The 22,525-nt window shown below is 40.2% G+C and overlaps 1 protein-coding gene across 4 annotated transcripts in view; it reads right to left on the bottom strand.

Annotated features, from left to right (window-relative positions):
* tbce (tubulin folding cofactor E) overlaps positions 1-22,525 on the bottom strand; it is a 37,241-nt gene that overhangs the window by 6,175 nt on the left and 8,541 nt on the right. For 3 of the 4 annotated variants that reach the window (XM_067259660.1, XM_067259657.1, XM_067259659.1), the window contains exon 17: positions 14,052-14,138. The exons of the other annotated variant lie outside the window; for it this stretch is intronic. In XM_067259660.1, the coding sequence (XP_067115761.1) occupies positions 14,052-14,138 (87 nt within the window). The remainder of the gene's footprint in view (positions 1-14,051; positions 14,139-22,525) is intronic. 4 annotated transcript variants of the gene reach the window in all.

Here is a 22,525-nt window from a genome sequence, read left to right as displayed (position 1 = left end):
TGGTGGAAAATTGCTTTCATAAAAAGCTCACTGGTAGCGATCATTGTCAGTAACAACGCAAAGTGCGATATAGCCCTGTGTGGAGAAGCTGCCCCGGTAAATTGCACTAGCTACTACGGTACAGTAGACTGCTGTGTTCGTCTTGGTAGCGATTGCGTTGGTTGAATTGGATGTAACGTTCCGTTGTACGGTTTAGGCTGAAATTAATTATTTTCATGAACAGATTGACAAAGTTTAGGCTGTGGCGATGAAGTTAAGGTTAGTAGTTACATAGACTTTTGATTTAAGTAAGGGGAGTGCCGAACATGTTCTGTCGCCGTTTGACAGCTGTGTAGATGTTTTTGTATTGTCTCGCGTAGGCTACAGCATTGCAGTGAGCAACACTGGTTTGAAACCACAGGTCAGTACCGCCGCTTCCATAACGCGCACTACGCGCTGCTAATTTAATGGTTAGCCTATGCATACACCTTGAACTAGCTGACGTTATTGCTAGTGTTAGCACACTCAAATATGTTAACGTCACTGTGTCCAATCCCGACCGCTGTAAACTACTATTGTCCAAACCCGAACGGGGTTTGGACACTCAGTTTCCGGTCTTTTTGCCAGCATTTTATTTTGCTATCGCCAGCAAAGTGTAAGTAGTATTATTTTAGACATACCAAACAATCTACGTGTAAAATTTCATGAACATATATGGACGTTTACATGTCTAAATAATATAGGACAGTTACTTTGGCCGAAAGACCACTCGGCGACACTCGGGCGACGATCTTTACTCTGACAAGTGTGTCTTTGTTGTCATCGTACTGCTACTATGGGTTAGCATATGAGTGTATTTCAATGCTAGCTTAACACTACTTTGTCTTGCCAATGAAAATACACGATCATGTGTGACGTGATGTGTAGTCGAGGGGAGGAAGGGATGGGGGCTAGCAAACTTTGAGAAGAGTTCAACAAAACATCCAGCAGGTGGTGGTATACAGTCAAATTTAGATTTTATCGCATTGTTTGGAGATGTTGAAGCGTGATATCTTATTGTGGAGGACATAACTACGTCCCCGGATATGTTGACAGCATTGATGGTCAGTTTGGTAACCCTGGATCAAGTTAATATCCCCAGAAAAACAGCAGCGGCCAGTGTTTAGAAGTGCGGTCGGGTTTGGACAAGGGTAGTGCACGGCTAATTTACCGGCACCAGCGTCTTTTGACCGGCTCTAGTAAAGGCTAAGCTAACTCTAAATTTTTAAACAATATTTAGCTCGAAAGGTAAGAAGTTAAAGCTTAACGTGAAATCAGTAAATCAGCTGAAAACGTGATACGATTACTTTTATCAATATTTGAAGTGGCATTTTCTCAGAATGTTAGCTAAAAACCGGTTGGGATTGGACACAGTGACGCTAGGTGCAAGCTAAATTGAGATTTTACTGTTAAACATTATCTATGCATTTTACAAGTAACTGACTCCAGCGAGCTGTTACTTTACATTCTATGATGCTTTTATATTCGATTTGTCAAATAGTTTTTAAATGAGTAATAAAGGTGGAGAGCTCCTTGGCTGCATGCTTTCATTTTTAAATGTTTATAATTTGGAAAAGCAGATTAAGAAACGTAAGGGTGGGGCTGAAGCATTAAGAGACAAAAATACATCACCTTCACTAGACAAGGTTTTACCAATTGAAAAACGGCTGTTTATTTTACATGAAGCTCAAAAACTATTTTGCGCTCAAATGAAGGCCAAAATATTTTGTATATATAATAATATATAATATAGTGTTGCGTGCTCGCATTACGTTGGGAACTCCGTAACTAGCATCACATCAAACACAGAATGTGGATGCATTGGCAGGGCAGCTGTGGTGGTGTATACGGGGGCCGGTTCTGGTGGGCCGGTCTGGATCAAAGTCCAGGGCCTATTTTTACTCCCAGTCCGTCCCTGCCAAGCCCTGATCAACCACCCTCAACCAGCTGTTTAGGGACAGATACACAGCAGAGAACCACCACCTCTGAATAGGTGTTACATTGTGATGCTGCTGTTGTGTTAGGCTATTGGTATTGAGTTATATGTTTGGTAATAAAAAGTTAAACTGGCAAAAACAATCAGGGTTTTTTAGGGGGGGGCATCATAAAGGAATTATGCTTAGGGCACCAAAATGGCTAGCAGCGGCACTGCCACAGGTAATGATAATTTCACCCACAAATCGTTTACTTGTAATGTAATGTAATGTCATAATAAATCCTACAACGAAAATGTATTTGTGAGGAATGTTTATTTTAACGATTGAAAACAGATGCATCATAGACCACTGTGGTGTGTTGCCCGGGCAACAGAGGCTAATGTCACGATGCTAATGCTTCAGTGAAATAGTAGACTACCGTTCCCGAAAGTAGATGTGGGCCTACTTCCTTAATAATATCAGCTAATATTGTACATTACATTTCACAATTGTGTTTCACATCACAAAGTAAAATAAGTAAATAGTTATCACTATGTAGCATATCATTCAGTGCGTTTACTCGGCTTTCTTAGTAGGATTCAATGTGTTGACTGAATGAAACATACAGCAGTAGGGCCGACACAGTAAGACACGGCGACACTTTGTTGCAGAAGGATGATGGTGCAAGTTTTGTCCGTGGAGCATACAACGATTAATAAAAAGAATCACGTAGACGCGCTTATTGAGTAATCGCATAACTAATTACACATGTATTACCAGGAGCTCCACTGTAAAATAACTCCTAACTATACGTCCAATCCAAAAAATAAGGATATTTTCCGAGACCCAGGACTCTGCCGAAACCAGAGATGTCCTTTATATTTCTGTGCGGTCAGAAATACGACTCTACCGGCAGTTTCAAAATCTTGTTCTTTTTGCTTTCTCTGACAATTTTGTCACCAGATTTGCATTGGTCTCTATGGGGCGAGAGTTGGACTTTGTCTCGCTTTCGTGGGGCTCTGAACAAATGTGTACCTCTGTTGGATTCAACAGACAACTGTCTACGACCAGCACAAAATTAGCTATGTATTGATCCAAAAACGAAGCATGAAGAGCGAAAATTGTGGCAATGCTGGCAAACTAGAAATATTTTTTCAACGACATCCGAAGCTGCCCTCCACTCTAAGCGTTTCAGTCTGCACTCTAGGGTTTCACGTAAACACCCATGTAAATCTCAGAAACGGCTTGAAAAAGTCATGAAACATAATCAGTGATATTGAAAAAAGTTGAATAGATATCAAAAAGCTGAATTATTTAAAAATAGTTTAGGGTTTTGTCAACATGTTAAAGTTTAAATGGTGGCTCTAGCTGAAAGATTGAGGAAGAAGAAGGATTTGGAAGTTGAAGAAGTTTAAAGAAGTTTGAGAGGATTTGAAAGAAAACTCCATTGGAAACCCATGTTAAAAATATTATGAATATTGATTTATATTAATTCAACTATAAGAGGTACAAAGCTGAAAAGTCATTGCAGCCATGGCCTGAACCTGCAGAATTTTTTGATAGCTGAACGGTTTTAATAGCTGAAGATTTGAAGGCGCTGAAAGGTGCCACGGAAGAAATAGAAGATAAATAATAAGTTGAACTAGAAAGGCATTTCCTGCTGAAAATGCGTTGGAATGCTGAAAGATGAAATTATTTTTCTTAAATTGCAGAAAATACAGAAATGAGAAAATACCCGCAAGCTGAAATGAATGTCAAGAAATGTGTGAGTCACACAAAAGAGGCAGTGTGGAAACTGAACTGCATCATCTAACAACGCTAAGAGCTGAAATACAATGCGGGAGAAGCTTAAAGCTGAACTGTTAAACAGAAGAAGAAGTAGGCCTAGGCTAGCTAGTCATAAAAAGAATATTATAGTCTTATCAGCTGAAATTATAGTTGGGATAGTAATAGCAGTAGCAGATGTGTGCATTGAGTGTGTTTACTCGGCTTTCTTAGTAGGATTCAATGTGTTGATGGAATGAAACATACAGCAGTAGGGCCGATACAGGAAGACACGGCGACACTTTGTTGCAGAAGGATGATGGTGAAAGTTTTGTCCGTGGAGCATACAACGATTAATAAAAAATAATCATGTAGACGCGTTTATTGAGTAATCGCATAACTAATTACACATGTAAACGGAGTAATCGTATTATTGGCATAAACCGACAATAGGGGTTATGCGCAACATTCTTCCGGGTTCTACATAACAGATGTAACTACTTCCGGCCGTCCGCTACTGATGTAAACACAGCGTAGTAATAGCCACCTTCGGTGTTTACAGGAGCTACCGTTACCCTTAATTACAATTTCCGATGTACACCGTATTGCCAAACGGACGTCCAGAGCCCCGAGTACTCTGTTAGACAAGGTATTTAAGTTTTACGCCTCGTCATTTATTCATAATTATGAAGGTATGTAATATGTGTAGCTTTTGCTAATGGCTTCGGATATAGCGATAGTGTTAGCTAACTTAGACTTGTATGCTATCAGTAGTTTAGTCTTTTATTTTTGCTCGCAGACGATTAAAACAGTCAAACGAAGACTGCATTGTAGCGATGGGGTTATAGTACCAACAGTATAATTACTACGATGTCCTGTGTGTTTATGCTGGTCAACCGTTATGTAATCCATCTGACTGTAGGTCTAATGTGTCGACTGTAGGTCTAATGTAGACTGCTGTTTTGGCAGGTGTTTCAGATTTCTAAAATATTGTTAGAATAATGATAAAAGTACTGAATGGATGAATGCTGTATCTTCTTGTCAACCAGTTTCAAACAAAGACAGGTTGACCGGTACTATCAGTGTCAGAGCAGCTTGTCACAGGTCCATGCAGAAGAATGAAAAACCACACAGTTGAGAGTAGGCTAATGTTTAGGGATGGGTTTGGGTATTCTGTTCAATTTTGCAGTCTGTTCCAGTTCAATGACTGCAGCATAGCATGCGTTCATCAAGCCTCTCAGAACGAAAATATTTACATTACAACTGCTTTCATTTGACCATGAACATGTTCTCGACTATGTAAACATTCTTCTGAGACACTTGATAAATGGCTATAGTCTACTTGTTAGTGGAGAAGTAAGGTAATTGGGGCAAAGTTGATTGACAGTAAATCTTTCTATTGCAACATATTTGGTATGGTATACCTCACCTCGTATTGTAATAGACTTGTAGGAAACCCCTTGTCAACAAACTTACCCCAGCAACTTTACTAGGCCAATTCTTAATTCAGCGGTATCTGAATAGTAGCAAAATTCACTTCAAAAACCATTCAAAGGATACATCAGTATCAATGTTTGTCTAATTGTCTCTTTGTGTATTTTACACAGATAGTGTTACGTGATTCAGAACCTGTCGTCATGACCTCCAGTCAGTGTTCGTGCAAATCTGGCACATCAGTGTGTAATGACACTGCTGCACTGCTCTTTCAGACAGCTCATTACTCAGAGCTCAATATCCAGGTTGTCCCCCCTGTTCATGCCTGCACAGAAACTGAACAACAATAGCACAAGCCCAGAACTGCAGTAAGGGTTGAGGCAAATGTACTGTATATGTATGTAAGAGTTAGGCTATGTATGCAGCAATACAAATTGTAAATTGCTAAAAGAAAGTATTGTGATCTAAGGTCAGAAGCATTTTGAGGTGCAGCGTAATATAGTGGAGACTCAGTTTATCCGAGCGGTAAATGGGACTGCACCCGACTACATCAAGTCTCTCCTCCAGCCTTACACCCCCACCTGCCAACTACGGTCTTCTTCTGACAACCGTCTGGTGGTCCCACCGCTCAAGAGCGCCCGGTCCCAACACAAGCTCTTCTCCTGTCTGGCCCCCCAATGGTGGAATCAATTCCCCACCTCCATCAGAGACACTGACTGTCTCTCCACCTTCAAGAAAAGGCTCAAGACGCACTTGTTCCGGTACTTAGGAATGATTGGCTGGACCTGATGTTAGTTTCCTCCAGGATCACAATGACTCTTATTGAGAGACTTGTTGCTCTTGTTGGTTAGTTGTAACTGACTTAAAGTTATTGTACTCGCTGTGAATAATATTATTGTTGCTTGCTTTTTCTACAGGTACACACTTGCACTTCTGAAGTTCATGTTGTTTAATTGTAACTTGTCTAAACATGCTCTTATGGTACTTCCCTTTGGGACTTATTTGGTTTTTCACAATGTATGCTTCATGTTTTGGCTACCCGCAATGTTTGGGGCTATCTCGTTATTATGATCAGTGACCTATGCACTTTTGTAAAGCTCTCTCTTGGAAGTCGCTTTGGATAAAAGCGTCTGCTAAATGCATAAATGTAACTATCCCTCCAACGTCAACAGCTGCAAAGTTCCATAGTCTTTGGGTCTTTTGCCAAATGATGGAGTGGAAAGGGGGAAGTGAACGTATGGACCAAAAGACTGGGGGTGGCATGTTTTGGATGGGAGATTAATGCCAATAATGACCATCAGGTTATTAGCAGAAGGATGATTGGATGAAGATTGGGCCGATGTATTTGTCATATGAATGGTGTTTCTGCCTATTCAAATTAGAGCATATTCAATAAGTGTGGAGCTAATGTGCATATTCAAATTACTTTCAAAAGAAACTTGTAATAAAAAGTTACTTTTCATTTATACTTTTATTATGTTAAGTTTTATTGTGGTAGGAGGAAAGGAAAAAATTAAGCCTATTTGGGTGTATTTTGGGCATATTCGATTAGTGTATAGCTCATTTGCATATTAACATTCATTAAAGAAACTTGTCATACAAAATTTTGTACTTGTCATGGGTAGTTTCATTGTGTAAAGTTTCATTTTGATAGGAGTAAAGGAAAAAAATAGCCCCATTGGGGTGTAATGTTGCCTGGCCTTTTAGTATGTTGTTCTGGACACCTCATAGAAATGATCTAAGTTGCAAAAAAAAATTTTTTTACAATTAGTCTGTTGTAAAACGCTACTTTGCCTGGACTAATAGTAACAAAGTTACATACTAGCTAGTTATAACAGTTACACAGAAAGAGACAATATGACAACGAAGTCCAAGTGGACTCAAAGAACGCAGTGTTCGGCAATCAACTGCAACAACTACCAATGTGACAGTATTTATGCCTTTCATCGATTTCCTAAAGACCCTGACAGGTAAATTTTGTCTGTAGCGTATCTTATGCACCTGATAACTTTAACGTCTTTTTGTCTAGCAGTAGGCTAGTGAACTTAATTCCTTCTAGGAACTGCAGGTCCTAGCCATAGAAACCAGAATAATGATTTATATGGATATGACAGTAAATTAAAATGAGCTTCTTAAATTAATGCTGAATTCATATATTTCATTGATAACTTATTTGTGTATACTGTAGGCTAACGTTGTAATGTGTACTGTAGAGCTAGCGTTCACGTCGGTCTAACGTTAGGCTATTATAACGTTATATGAACTTATCACTGTCACACTTAGCCTAATGTAGAGAGTAATATAATTTATAAAATGCTTGAACTTCTCTGTCAATATAAGTTCTTCGCACCCTGGTATTGACCTTCCGAGCAGTGAACGGGACTGCACCCGTCTACATCAAGTCTCTCCTGCAGCCTTACACCCCCACCCGCCACCTACGGTCTTCTTCAGACAACCGCCTGGTGGTCCCACCGCTCAAGACCGCCCGGTCCCAACACAAGCTCTTCTCCTGTCTGGCCCCCCAGTGGTGGAATCAACTCCCCACCTCCATCAGAGACACTGACTGTCTCTCCACCTTCAAGAAAAGGCTCAAGACGCACTTGTTCCGGGAGTACAACGGTACTTAGGAACGGTTCGCTTGACCCGATGTTAGTTTCCTCAAGGATCACAATGACTCTTGCTTAGAGACTTGTTGCTCTTGTGGTTAGTGGTAACTGATTAAAAAAATTTTTGGTTCTCGCTGTGATATATTGTTTTATTACTGTTGCTTGCTTTTTCCCACAGGTACACTTGCACTTATAGCTGTTCATGTTGTTTGGTTGTGACTTGTTTAACTACATGCTCTTATGGTTCTTCCCTTTGGCACTTACTTTGGTTGTTCACAATGTGTGCTTCATGTTTTGGCTACTCGCGATGTTTTTTGGCTATCTTGTTGTTATGATCAGTGACCTATGCACTTTGTAAAGCTCTCTCTTGGAAGTCGCTTTGGATAAAAGCGTCTGCTAAATGAATAAATGTAAATGTAAATGTAATGTGCATCACCAAGCGCTGCAGATGTGTACGGAAGTGAGAAGCGGAAACGATTACATCTGTTTTCCGGTTCGAACGATGGGCGCTCCGCATAACCCCTATTGCTAGTAATCGGGTTTCTCATGGTCAAGTAAACGTACCAATCACCTGTGTGAGAGACTGAGTGGTGCGTGTCTGTCGTTACGGTGATGGTGCAGCTATGATTGCTAACGCGCTGAGGGCAGAGAATAAGAGAAATGTAGCTAGAATCCACACCTCAAACAAGATAACCTAGACGCAAAACTGTACGTCCAATCCAAAATCTAAGGATATTTTCCGAGACCCAAGACTCTGCCGAAACCAGAGATATTCTTTATATGTCTGTGCAGTCAGAAATACGACTCTACCTGCAGTTTCGAAAACGTGTTCCTTTTGCTTTCCTGGTGCGTGTTTGTTTGGTTGCCACGGTGATGGCGCAGCTGTGATGGCTAACGAGCTAGGCAGAGAGAAAAACGAACATTTACCTGGCATCCACACCTCAAACAAGTTGACCTAGACGCAAAACTAAACGTCCAATCCAAAAAATAAGGATATTTTCCGAGACCCAAGACTCTGCCGAAACCAGAGATGTCCTTTATATTTCTGTGCGGTCAGAAATACGACTCTACCGGCAGTTTCAAAATCTTGTTTTTTTTGCTTTCTCTGACGATTTTGTCACCAGATTTGCATTGGTCTCTATTGGGCGAGAGTTGGACTTTGTCTCGCTTTCGTGGGGCTCTGAACAAATGTGTACGTCTGTTGGATTCAACAGACAACTGTCTACGACCAGCACAAAATTAGCTATCTATTGATCCAAAAATGAAGCATGAAGAGCGAAAATTGTGGCAATGCTGGCAAACTAGAAATATTTTTTCAACGACATCCGAAGCTGCCCTCCACTCTAAGCGTTTCAGTCTGCACTCTAGGGTTTCACGTACACACCCATGTAAATCTCAGAAACGGCTTGAAAAAGTCATGAAACATAATCAGTGATATTGAAAAAAGTTGAATGGATATCAAAAAGCTGAATTATTTAAAAATAGTTTAGGGTTTTGTCAACATTTTTAAGTTTAAATGGTGTCTCTAGCTGAAAGATTGAGGAAGAAGAAGGATTTGGAAGTTGAAGTTTAAAGAAGTTTGAGAGGATTTGAAAGAAAACTCCATTGGAAACCCATGTTAAAAATACTATGAATATTGATTTATATTAATTCAAGCATAAGAGGTACAAAGCTGAAAAGTCATAGCACCCATGGCCTGAAACTGCTGAATTTTTTGATAGCTGAACGGTTTTAATAGCTGAAGATTTGAAGGCGCTGACAGGTGTCTTGGAAGAAATAGAAGAAGTTGAATAAAGATTCAAAGAACACTACTTGGAATGCTGAAGCAGCATTCCAACAATAAAGATTCAAAGAACAATACTTGGAATACTGAAGCAGCATTCCAACAATAATAAAGAGAAACAGGAAAACAATAGTGAGAATGCTGTTAAGCATTCTCACAAAAAAACTAGAAAGTAAATTTCCTGAAGAAAATGTGTGTGTTTGCTGAAAGCAGTTGAAACGATTGTTTTGATGGCTTGAATAGTGAAGAAGGTTTTACAACATTTTTAAAAGAGGTATGTGCTTTAAAAACTAAATGGTGAGCAAGTGTTAAAAGTATATCTGTCACTGTTATGCATTGCGATATTTTCTTACTGTTGAAAATGGAGAAAAAACAGTGATGAAAAGAGTATCTTATTGACTTTCATACATTTTTAAGCATTAAAAGTATTAAAGAATGAAAGACTGAGAAACAGAAAAAAAGTTTGAAGTTAGAAAAATGAGCAAATATAGTGAAGAGTATATTGCATAACAGTTATCAATATCATAGCAGACAAAAGTATGTCAGCAGTATGAAGGTGAAAAAAAGTGTTGCTTTGAAACCAAAATGGTGAGACAGTGTTAAAAGTATATCTGTCATTGTTATGCATTGCAATATTTTCTCACGGTTGAAAAAGGAGAAAAAAGAGTGATGAAAAGGGTATCTTATTTAATTTCATACATGTTAAAGCGTTATGTTAGAGCCAATGCCATTTTATATTTTATTTCATTCTAATCCTTTTACATTTTTAAACCCTTAGTATTAGTTAGACTTGTACACTTCTTATTTAAGATTCTTATATGTTTAATGTGTGCACCTTCCTGCCACAGTAAATTCCTTGTCTGTGTGATGTTTCTTGGCGAATAAAACCCATTCTGAAAGTATTAATAATTGAAAGATGTAGAAACAGAAAAAAGTTTGAACAGTGGAACAGTGAAGAGCGTTGGCCAATCGGATTGGTTCCTTGTTTCTTGTAACGTAGCAACTGTTGGTCATTGTCAACATTTCTAACCTAGAATCTAGGTTTTAGGTTCAAGATGAAGGAGAAACTAATCATGTGTGCCTGCACAACCAGTCCTGTTCAGACACTTAATTTAAAGATGACATCAAAATAATAATCCATAGTGCAGGGTTGCCGATGTTGTCGTTGTCCCTGGTGAGTTTTTTAAATTCAATCTCGTCACATTATGTGACTTTGTTGTGCAACTGGAAAAGCTAGCTACTCTAACTCAGAATGCCGCTGCAAAAAAAGCAGAACTATTGTGGGTGGTAAATAAGATCATGCTACATCTATCCAGCGGATCATTTCTTGCAAGTGTGTCAAAGTGGTATTTTTACAGACTGTATTAACACCGTAGGCATGAATAATGCATGCATCGTCATTGTCGTCCATCTTTAGCCAAAGAAGCTAGAGAGAGGATGCAATAGGAGATTTCCTACAGTAAGCTAGATACTGCTTCAAATTGAAAACGGAGACAATCTTTTGATTAAAGACAAGTTCCTTAACCTCTGTCAATATCGCCGATAAAAAGTAAATACTGTTACGAAGCATTTGTTTGTAGGTAACGAACGATAGACGTAGCCAGTTTCGCCGTTCTATGGCAGCTACAGTACTGTATGATGACAGTCGTAGCTAGCGTTGTAAGCACTCGTCACTAGAATGGCCATAACTTTAAAACAAAAGATCGTATTTCAAATCTGTCTGCTGTTCTACATTGCCCACACAATTATGTATATATATCAACTCTAACATGGCCTGTATCTTGTATTGAAAGTGCTCGAAAATTAGCTTGTCTAATGTATGGTGGACTGAGAACATGTCAAAGCAGAGCGAGCGGATGTCGTGGGAAAATTTCTACTGTTCGATTTACTGCTTCAAATTGAAAACGGAGAAGATATTTAGAGTAAAGACAAGTTTCTTAACGTCTGTGTTCAATATCGTCAACTAAAAGTAAAAACTTTTCAGTTACGAAGCTTTTGTTCGTAGTAACGCCAGCTGCAGTAAACCTTTCGTGACCCCGGTTTGGCTGTTCGTGAGCCTCGATTTTTGCAGATTTCTGTGAAACTTTCTTAAAGAAAAATAATCTAGCTAGATTATGTACACTTTAAGTTCAATGTACATACCTTGTTTGGTCGATTGTGGAAAAAAGTTGAACCGTTTTTAGTTATGGAGAGCCATCGCGCTAGTTTGGAATTGCGTTATCCCACTCATCACTTCAGTGGTCATAACTTTTAAACAAAATAGTTTATCTTAAATCTGTCTGCTGTTCTGAATTCACGACAAAAGTGCGCACATTTCATACGCTCTAACTTATCCTCTATCTTGTAGTGAAAGTGGTTAAAAATGAGGTTTTCAAAAAAAGTAATGCAGACGGAGAAGATTTTTGTCAGAATGGCTCCGTGAAATCGTCTTGATAAAGGATGATTTGCCTAACATGATCATATAAATATTTACATCATTAGAAAGCCCTAAATCTTGTCTTCAAAATGGTATAAACAGTTCAGGTATATTATTTGAAAAAGTCTGCATATTCAGGCAGGAAAGTGTTAAACAGTGTCAAAAATTGACGCGGTGAGAAACAGTTCTGTCAGTGCATGACGTCACAATTGAATTTGACTTGAACATTCTGAACCATTGAAACCCATTCATTTTTTTTAGCACTTTAAACTTTAATACCTTAAAAACTTGAAACGTTATCAATGAGAAAAGTAATAGCACACTAGCGCAGTTCAGACTTTATCAAATGAAGTTTGAACGGTGTTTCTAGCTTAAACGGTGTGAAAGGAGTAAGCGACGGAAAAAAGTGGGAGGAAAAAAATAAATAAAAAAAATTATAATAATAAGTATGCAGAATAACAATAGTGTTTTTGCTTGCAGCAAACACACTAATAATAAGTATGCAGAATAATAGTGTTTTTGCTTGCAGCAAACACACTAATAAAAAAATAATTCACCGTCGTGGTGAAGAAGGAGCTGAGTCGAAAGGCGAAGCTCTCTATTTACCAGTCGATCTACGTTCCTACCCTCACCTATGGTCACGAACTGTGGGTAGTGACCGAAAGAACGAGATCGCGAATACAAGCGGCCGAAATGAGTTTTCTCCGCAGGGTGTCCGGGCTCTCCCTTAGAGATAGGGTGAGAAGCTCGGTCATCCGGGAGGGGCTCAGAGTAGAACCGCTGCTCCTCCGCGTCGAGAGGGGCCAGTTGAGGTGGCTCGGGCATCTGATAAGGATGCCTCCTGGACGCCTCCCTGGTGAGGTGTTCTGGGCACGTCCCACTGGGAAGAGGCCCCGGGGAAGACCCAGGACACGCTGGAGGGACTATGTCTCTCGGCTGGCCTGGGAACGCCTCGGGGTCCCCCAGGAAGAGCTGGTGGAAGTGGCCAGGGAGAGGAAAGTCTGGGCCTCCCTGCTTAGGTTGCTGCCCCCGCGACCCGACCCCCGGACAAGCAGAAGATGATGGATGGATGAAAATAATAAGTATGCAGAATAACACACATAAGTGTTTTTGCTTGCAGCAAACACACTAATAATATATATGTCAGAGAACAAAGGTTGTGCTCTCGCCGAAGGCTTGAGCACACCCAATAATAATAACAACGAAACGCAATATGTGGCGGCCGGTGTTGATTCTGTGGCACACCGCCACAAATTAGTCTGTGTGGGAAAGGAAACACTATAACATACAACTAAAACAGGGTCCGTTTTGTTACTGAAACTTTAAAACTGATATTTCTGATAATGTATGAAGATGGCATGGATTAAAAAGCATACATTTGTTGCTGCTCATTTACACTTCAAAATACTAAGATTGAAGTGTAGAATGAAACAGGCTTCTCTTGTAATTTACCTTAGTGCAAGAGGGAATGGTGATAGGCTATGTTACAGCCTAACATGGTTGAAAAAGCTGCATCAAAACGAAGAAATTGTGCATTCCTGTGTAAAAATGGTCCTAACCTATATCCAACAACGTTGTCACAGGCAGTAAATCAACTGGAATCGCTATTCAAACATTACCATCTGCAGGGCTCTCAAGTTTTGAAGACAGGCAAGAGTGACATTCTCCCCCCGCCCCCCCCCCCCCCCCCCGTCAGGGGGTCAAAATTAATCAATTAATTAATTGCTTTTTACCTGACATCTTTGAAAGGCAGCAATGATTAATGCATCCATGGCCAGGATATAATTATAAAATATGACATTATTTTAAAAGTGACCTATAACATCGACTATGCAAAACACTTAAATGTATTTAGTGCTAATAAAATTATTACGCCTATTTGGAAAGAGATGTTTATAATGTGACAATATGTCAGTCATTGTGTGATAACGAAAATAATACTAGGCCAATTATATATAACAGACTAAGTATTGCAAGCTCCGTCAGAGGTATCGGGCCTATGTTCGTCCCGCACTGGGTTCGAACTTGCCACCTCTGACATCCCAAGCGCCACCACTACCAACTACGCCAACGAAAAGCTAGCAATCCGTTGATGCGGGTGGCCTGTTACATACCTGAGGAGTGAGTTTCACCGATACACACTGGCTACATCTATGAACGACTTGTTCTGAGCAGGTGTTGTCAGTGAACAGGCTGTAAATCTGTTGGTTAAGACACATGAAAAACTGATGCTAATTATCTGGTAAACATTTTCTAACAGCAGTCAAGTTGTCATTGTTTGTGTCAAACAAGTTGTGAATATGTTGTAACAGTAAAACAGGAGATCATGACTGTGCTCAAAGTGATGCTCGATCTCCAGTGGTTTGCTTTGTAGGTGAACAAAACTTTCAGAAGACGTTGTAGCAGAATCACGAAAAATTACAGGATATGCTTTTTTTTTCCATTGGTTGTTGCATTAAATCTTACCCAGATACAATGGTGCTATTTTACGATTGGCTATTGTATAGACCCTTTCTTTTTTTTGATTGGCTGATAAGTGGCAGGCTCGACTAAGAACTCCAGGGGAGACACGCTTGATTCCTGCTGGTTCCATAGTGAGAGCGGCGCGGCCAGAGGAATTTAGGTAGGGTGCTGCGGCATATTAAATATATTATTAAAAAAAAAATTCTGCGTGACAAATACAATGTGTGGCGGGAGGGCGTGACAAAAGACCGAAATGAGTGACTGTCACGCTCAATGCGTGACACTTGAGAGCCCTGCATCTGCAAACTGAAAATATGGCCAAAAAACAAATAAGCTTGACATTTGTTTGGGGGAAACTGGCTAATATAGAGTGATTACTAGAAGCGATCATTGTCAGTAACGTCCCTGTCTTTAAACTCGGGGCTCATGTGACCGGCTATCCCCGTTGAAAGTAGGGAAAGCGCATTCAACTTTGTTAGCTTCTCTTATATTCCCTCTATATCAGCCTTTCTCAATCCTGGTCATTGATCCTGGTCCTTGGGCCAACTGTAGCCTTGCATGCTTTTAGATGTTTATCTGCTCCTAATGATGGGTTGTCAAAACCAAAGCTGGATACAAAATACCACTACTAAGTGTGCACTTTGTGCACCTGCAATTTTTCCTCATCTGTCCATATTTCCATCGGGAGAAAAGGGGAGAATTCCCGGTGGGCCGCTCTGCCCGCTCATAAATTGGGCCAGCAGATTGCCTGCGTTCTCTTTGTTTTTTCGCACACAGAATTAAACGAGTTTGTTAAGTTAGTGTGTGACTGATAAGTAAGCTAATAGGCTACACTAGGTTTTAATCTAAATAAGCGCATGATCAGACCGTGCATTAAAAAGTGCAATTTTCAGTTGTCGCGCATGCCGTCTTTCTTATTGTTGTGGAGGGAATTAGCAAGATTAAGCTGATGCGAAAAGAATAAAATGGATGGGGAAAAGATGCCAGGAGGAACTGAAAAGGCCAGGTAAAAAATGAAAGATCTGTCACTTCATAAAACTATGTTCCTGCAAGTGTGGGAAAAATATGTTTTCTCAAAAGCACAGAATCTTTCAGGTAAAAATTTGGTTTGTAATTTCCAGAAAATATAGCTCTGACGATATGAGTCCAACGTAATGTTTATATTACATAAATCTCAAGAAACCATTTCGCACTGAAATTAATGGAAAACATCTCTATGCGCGCTCACATTAACGTGAAGTTCTGATTTCACCTCACATCAAAACCTGTAGGTCCTAGGTTCGGGTTAAAACCGAATGTTCAACGTATGGCTCGGCCCTTGGTGGGAATGGGCTGGTTTTGACCATAAAATTCCCGGGCTGAAAATGGGTCCCACTCCGGCCCTGATAGTATTGATATATAATATATAGCCTATATATATATAATTGTGCAGATCCCCCTGTCAATGATCTAGCACCCCCTCAGCACCTGCATAAAAAAAATCTCTGGCGTCGCCCCTGCATACAGGAGAGAAATGTTTGTCTCAAGCGAGATAGAGCAAAGGGCAGTTTGTCAACACTAAATGAAGCTCTAAAACAGTGGCACTCGTCACACAAGGTAAAATAAGACGTTTGGCTTCCTAAATAGCGGTTTAATTGTTTTTCTTTCCAGTGTCTCGCATACAGCGTTACAGTTAGCTACACTACATTAAAACTACAGGTATATACTGATAATTTCACCAATGAATCGTTTACGTCAGGGTTTCCGTGGGGTCTTAAAAAGTTTTAAAAACGGCTAGATTTATATCCGAGGTCTTAAATTTAATCTAGTCAGGTCAAAAAAAGTTTTACCCTCATTCATTTCCAGAAACGCTGGCCGCCGAAAAATATTATAAAGTAGCAAAAAAATAATTGAGTCGTAGCCTACAGAGCAGAGCTCTAGAGTCGTTGCTACAAAACTAGCAGAACGCTGCCCTCAGAACGTTGGTTCGGTGTGTTGTAGTTCTTTCTGTGGGTCTGGAGTTGGTACGTATGCGGTGATACAACTACAAATCCTGTGATAAATGCAATACCTGCCCGCGAAATACGTCTGCGTCTCCTCACAGTTTAAGTTCGGCTACGTGTGGAAAATGGGAGTGTACTTTCAACGAGACATGGCTAGATCACAGCGATTTCCGTTGTTGGTTACGGTACCCAGCTCCAGGTACGAGGCTCGCTGCAAACTGCCCAAAAAATATTCAATTGGTTGTGAAGGCGCTGGAGTCACACACTCACTCACACACTTTCTCTCTCTATTTGAGGGCAAGCTTGTTTTACCCTATTTTCGTTTTGGGGATTTGGCACGTTGTTGGGTGTGGAAGGTTACTAATGTGATTAACCTGTGTAAAAGTAATGCTTTTTCAATGACTGAATTCATTTAAATAAAATGATTTTTTCTGAATTTCTTTGATTTGATTTTTGGTAATGCGTCATGAAGGTCTTAAATTTCGATCTTTATGGTCTTAAGTCTTAAAAAGGTCTTAAAAGGTGTGATTGACTAGGTTTTTGGGGTATTTCACACTGTTCCTTAAGGTCTCCGAATAGGGTATGTAACATTGGTTGGGTTGAAAATGGCCCGGGTGCTGTTCTATGCCCCCTGATAGATCCTCTGAAATTTTCCCGGGAAAAAACACTAGCTTTTCTCCTTTTATGGTATGCTCATTAATATTTAGATGAGCTGCGCGCTGATTGGTTGGTTTTCAACGAGTGAAGCTGGGGAGCAAAAACGCAACAAGGCCAACAGCACTCACTGAAACACCGATGGTGGAGACTTGAAATGCAAACGCGCAAATAAAAACGCGCAAATAAATCTATTGTGTCTACACAACACTGTTTTCAACAGATTGACTAGATATCATTTGAAATGATAACGTTAGTTGTTTCCACTTCTGTTGTCGAAGCAAACTGGATTGATTTAGGTGGGTAGAACGTTACAGCTTAGCAACCAAACTATATAGTGATTCAATTCAGCTTCAGTTAGCTAGCTCTATACATCTTGCTGAAAAATAACCTGACAAAGATCTGGACAAACATGCACCGTGAATTGTAGATTTACATAACACGGGTTATTTATTTGAATGAAACAGTCAGGAACATGAAACAACGTTAGCCCCATTGCCAATAAACTAGGCTAAATCATCACACATTCTACCTATGCTCTTGCGTTAGCAAGCTAAACTAGTTACATGCCTACAGTCTAGGTGTTTTCGCTATCTAGCTGTTCTTGCATTCCTTGCAAATCAGCGTTAATAAAAAGCAGATGAGCTAGAGTCTAGTTAACATTGAGTAGACGGGCATGGCTGATGTTTGTCTATACCGTAGCGTAAAGCAGGATTTGCTATGAAGCTGTTGCTAAAAAGAGGTGCGTTCCGACCTTACGTTCATCACAACCGCAAGCTGTAGTATGATTTTGTTGGTAAAAGTTATTAGCAATGCTAACGTATCCTGTATCTAGCACCTGCCTTTCAAATACATAATCTAGACAGGCGTTAGCAATAGGCCAGACTGCTATTTGTTTTCTGGCTATTTTTTTCATTTTGAGATTTGCATAGGAAAGAGGTGTCAATGGACTTTGAGGTTCACTGTATTTTCATTTTACCCACCGAACTGTTGTTATTCAACTATGACAAGGTAAAATCGGTTTTGCAATCAATCACCCCTTTAAATTTGACTTACTGAAACCTGCAGAAACCCTGTACTTGTAATCTAATGTCATAATAAATCCTAAAATGAACATTCGTTTGTGAGGCATGTTTAGCATTTTAACGATTGAAAACGGATGTATCACAGACTGCTGTCGTATGTGTCGTCCAACAGAGGCTAATGAATAGAACTAGGCTAATAGGCTAAACATTAGATTCCCTCCTACCGGAGGAACCCTAATAATAGAAATACTAACAAAAACAATAGGTTCCCTCCTAACAGAGGAACCCTAACTAATCATTAGCCGATAAAATCACCAATGAAAATTGACTATGTATGTATGTATGTATGTAAGGCATTATTAGTGGATACTCAAACTATAGTTTGCGATCAGTAGGTCTATAGAAGGAGCTATTGAAATGTTCTCAAACATTCAAGGGACTGATAAATCCAGTTATCCTGGCAAAACAGTTATTGTTTTTTATTTATTGACAGGGCAAGGTCCAAGTATTGCATAAATAAGAGAAGTGTCAGGGCTCAACATTAAAAATGTTTGGCAATGGCCCAACCAGGCCAGTGGGTTTGAAACTTACTGGCCCTAAGACAATTTGTACTGGCCCCCCCTCCAAAAGTTGTAATTTATCATTGTTACAACAAAACCAAAGACTTAAAAGTTGTGTTATTCTGTTAACATGTTTAACCATTTATTAAACACATCCTGGATATAAAAAGAACAAAAATGAAATCACATTTCTAGTGATAAAAAATAAAAGGTAATAGTCAGCAAAACAATTGACTTTTAACCTCAAACATGACGTGCTCTCTTCCCTGCTGACAGCCATCTCTGCACAACTCTGTCTGGCTGAAACTGAAACCTCTGGTCCCTCAATGCTAACATATAAAAGCTTCCATAGCATTTCATCAGTATGATACTAAGTACCCAAGTCGACACCATTCTTCTGCTGCTGTTCAATAGCCTGGGGGAACGAGGCGAACGGCTGGCCCGTCTTAATTACGTGATATGCCGTTATTATAAGTCGTGCAATAATACTATGGGGATCTACATTTAAATTCCTGACCAGCATGGTCAACAGCCTGGAAGATGGATTGTCAACCATCCGCTTAACGCTAGCTGTCACGCAAACCAGGTGCTGTCTGCGAGCATGGCTGGTCAGGGATTGTTTTCGAAAATTGTCGGTGCCTGTGTAAAAAGTTCCACTTTTGTCTGCTTTAGACGGGAACATACGACAGACGACACAGTGCATCTTCGTTCCATAAAAAAAGTTGCTTCCATTTGAGCTCGTAGCCCTACTTTGCTGCCATCTTCACTTTATTGTCTTGCGCCAGTTGTTGAAAAATGTATCGAGATTAGAGAATTACAATTTGACAACCACTCACTACTCAACTCTTGATTTGCCAACTGTGCGCCCCACGAGCTGTAAAGTTATTTATGCATTTAGCAGATAGCAAAACATATGAAGGGTGTTAACTTTTACAATGCAATTTTTTTTTCAATCAATAATTTGCAGTGGCCCGATTGGGCCAGTGAGTTGCTAGTTTAACTGTCCCAACGTTACTTTTTACTGGCCCCGGGCCATCGTTATTGTCGAGCCCTGAGTGTGTTGGGAACTTTGAAGCTACGATATCTGCTTGCTCTCATTTATCCTGCTCTCAAATGTTTGCTCCCTGAACAATAAATTAGACTGTGGCTTGTGTGTTTACATCAACACGAAATGGTGCAAAAACTCTATGCTAGTTTCTAATTAGGCTACTGCTCATTGCTGGTTGAGTTTATGACTGTCGTGTTCACACTTTTAGTTCGGGCTCTATGAATTTACAAGAGTGGCCTTTGGTCTTTGTAACGCACCAGGAACATTTCAAAGATTGATGGAAAGGATTTTCGGCGATTAGAGGTTCCAGTCCCTGTTGCTTTATTTGGATGATGTAGTGTTTTTTTCTTCCACATTTGAAAAGCATCTTGGACTTCTTGAACTGGTTCTGTCATGCTTTGAACACTTTAATATTAATGTCAAGTTGACTAAGTGTTCATAAAAAAATAATCTATCTTTGGCCATGTCATCTCATGATCTCCACTGATCCTGAGGAAATCTGTGCTGTGGCAGAATGGTGCAGGCCTCAGAATTGATCAGGACTGAAATCCTTTCTGGGCTTTGCAAGTTTTTATGGGAGGTTCATGAGGAACTTTTCCAGCGTGGCTGCTCCCCTGCATGCACTCTCTGCGTTGGGTCCATCAAAGAGCCATAAGAAATACTTCCCGGCAGACTGTTCGGCCAGAGCTGGGATTCTGCCTGTGAAGAAGCTTTTGAAACCTTACAGTGGAGACTGACCACTGCACCGGTATTGGGGTACGACAATTTCCCTCAGCCATTCTTTCTGGAGATTGATGCCAGTCATCAAGGATTAGGGGCAGTTTTCTGCCAGGTGTCCAATGGCCAGAGGAGACCTGTGGCATATGCCAGCAGGGGCCTTCGATTGTCAGAACAGAACATGGACACCACTGATACATTTAGGGAGTACCTAACAGGAAACAGGTTCACCGTTTTACCGTCAACAATCCCGAGTTAACATAAAACAGCAAAGCTAGGTGCTGTAGAGCAGCGGTCCCCAACCTTTTTTGCGCCACGGACCGGTTTCATGTAAGACATTGTCACGGACCGGTCTTCAAGGTGTGGCAGATAAACACGACAAAATAAAATGATGATACGACCAGCAAGAAAACAAGAATCTAATAATATACAGTATATAATATGAAAACAAATGTAAAATGCATGAAAAACACAATTTACTGTATTAGTGGGAGCCCTGCGCTTGTTTCTCTGCAACCAAACGGTCCCATCTGGGGCTAATGGGAGACAGTGACACCCGAAGTGCGTTCCTTATGTCCAGTTTGTTTAGTGTTTTGGTTTTGATGGCTGTCACAGCAGAAAATCCCGCTTCACAGAGATAGGATGTTGGAAATGGTAGCAAGGTTTTCAGTGCTTTTGTGGCGATCTCAGGATTTTCAGCCTTGATTTTTCATCCAAAACACTGGCAGAGTTGTTGTCTGAAACGTACTTAAGTCCACCGTCATTTGTGATCTCCAGCAGCTGATCTTCCTCTCGCACGAACAAGCTCGATTCACCTGGTTTGTTCCGAAATGGGTCGCGGATCCATTCCTTCTTCATACTGAGTCATATGAAGGGCTACCAGTTTGATACACTTCTAAAATAACAAATTTGCTCAGTTTACCTTTAGTTATATATTATTATTAATGATTAATGATACTCATCTATGTGAAGACACTGATCATGTTAATAATTTCTCACAATAACTATCAACAATGAGTTAACAAGGTGGGAAACAGATAATAAGCAATTGTTTAAATTTTCAGATGATCACTTCTACATTCTGCAAAGCAGCACAAACGATTGAGACAATTTTGATGATGTTTTGCGTTGGGTGTATAAGTCTATGGTTGGGTGAAGGGCCAACTTCAATCAGGTATTTTACTGCCCGTAGCGCGCTACCCGATGGGTAGTTAGCATGGTAGCTTTTGTGACAGGTAGTGAAGTGTCTCTCCACATTGTGCCGCTTTGCCGTCGCCACATTCGCCCCGCAAATGAGACACACGCATCTTTCTTTCACAGTAGTAAAAAATAACTCTTCCTCCCATTCACTGTGAGAATTATATATATTTTTTCTTTTTTCTGCCATGTTTTTGGGGTAAGTAACGGCATTCAGCTCCCCATCTTCACTGCGCCCGCCAGCTTACACTCTCCACGAACGCTGAAGTTTTGTCATGCACACAATACTGGTTTTTACTTTTATCAATAAAAGCATTTATTTATTTTAAGATATTGTCATTTTCAAATCTATATAAATGCAAGTGTGATTAAAAAAGAATAGCAACAGAATAAAATGTCATTTTAGACGCAGCTCACTGGTGAGTTGTGACCGTGTTGGTGACCCCTGATCTAGACAATACAAAAATGTCTGTTCTCCAAAGGATCATGTGGTCCAGACTTTCAGAAAGGAAGGTCCAGACAGGAAACCCGTGGTGCCCTTCCTCATCAATTTGCCTCGTGAAGAAACTGCAATGGCATCTTACGCCGAGCAAGCATCCACCCCCAGTTCTCCTATTTACAGTAAGGAAGCCCTGTCAACCCTACAGAGAACTGATCAGTTGATGTCTTCTTTCTTAAAATATTGGGCCAGGGACCAGAGGCCTACACGATAGGTAAGGGTGGAAGAATCCCCTAGAACTGTGGAGTTGGTAAGACAATGGGAAAGGCTGGTGGAGAGGGATGGAGTCTTATACCAGGAGAAGCAGGATCAGAAAGAGGGGTAGATGAAGCAGATAGTCTTACCATCCTCATTACAGAGAGAGGTATTAGTTAAAATGCATGATGAGCAAGGGGACCAGGCCACTGAAAGGACCATTAAGCTGGTGCGCATTTGTTGTGTAG

Source organism: Osmerus mordax, chromosome 21, assembly GCF_038355195.1.
Source record: "Osmerus mordax isolate fOsmMor3 chromosome 21, fOsmMor3.pri, whole genome shotgun sequence".
NCBI classification, from domain to species: Eukaryota; Metazoa; Chordata; class Actinopteri; order Osmeriformes; family Osmeridae; genus Osmerus; species Osmerus mordax.
Note: the sequence above shows the minus strand (reverse complement) of the source record. Positions and strands in the feature narration are given on the sequence as shown.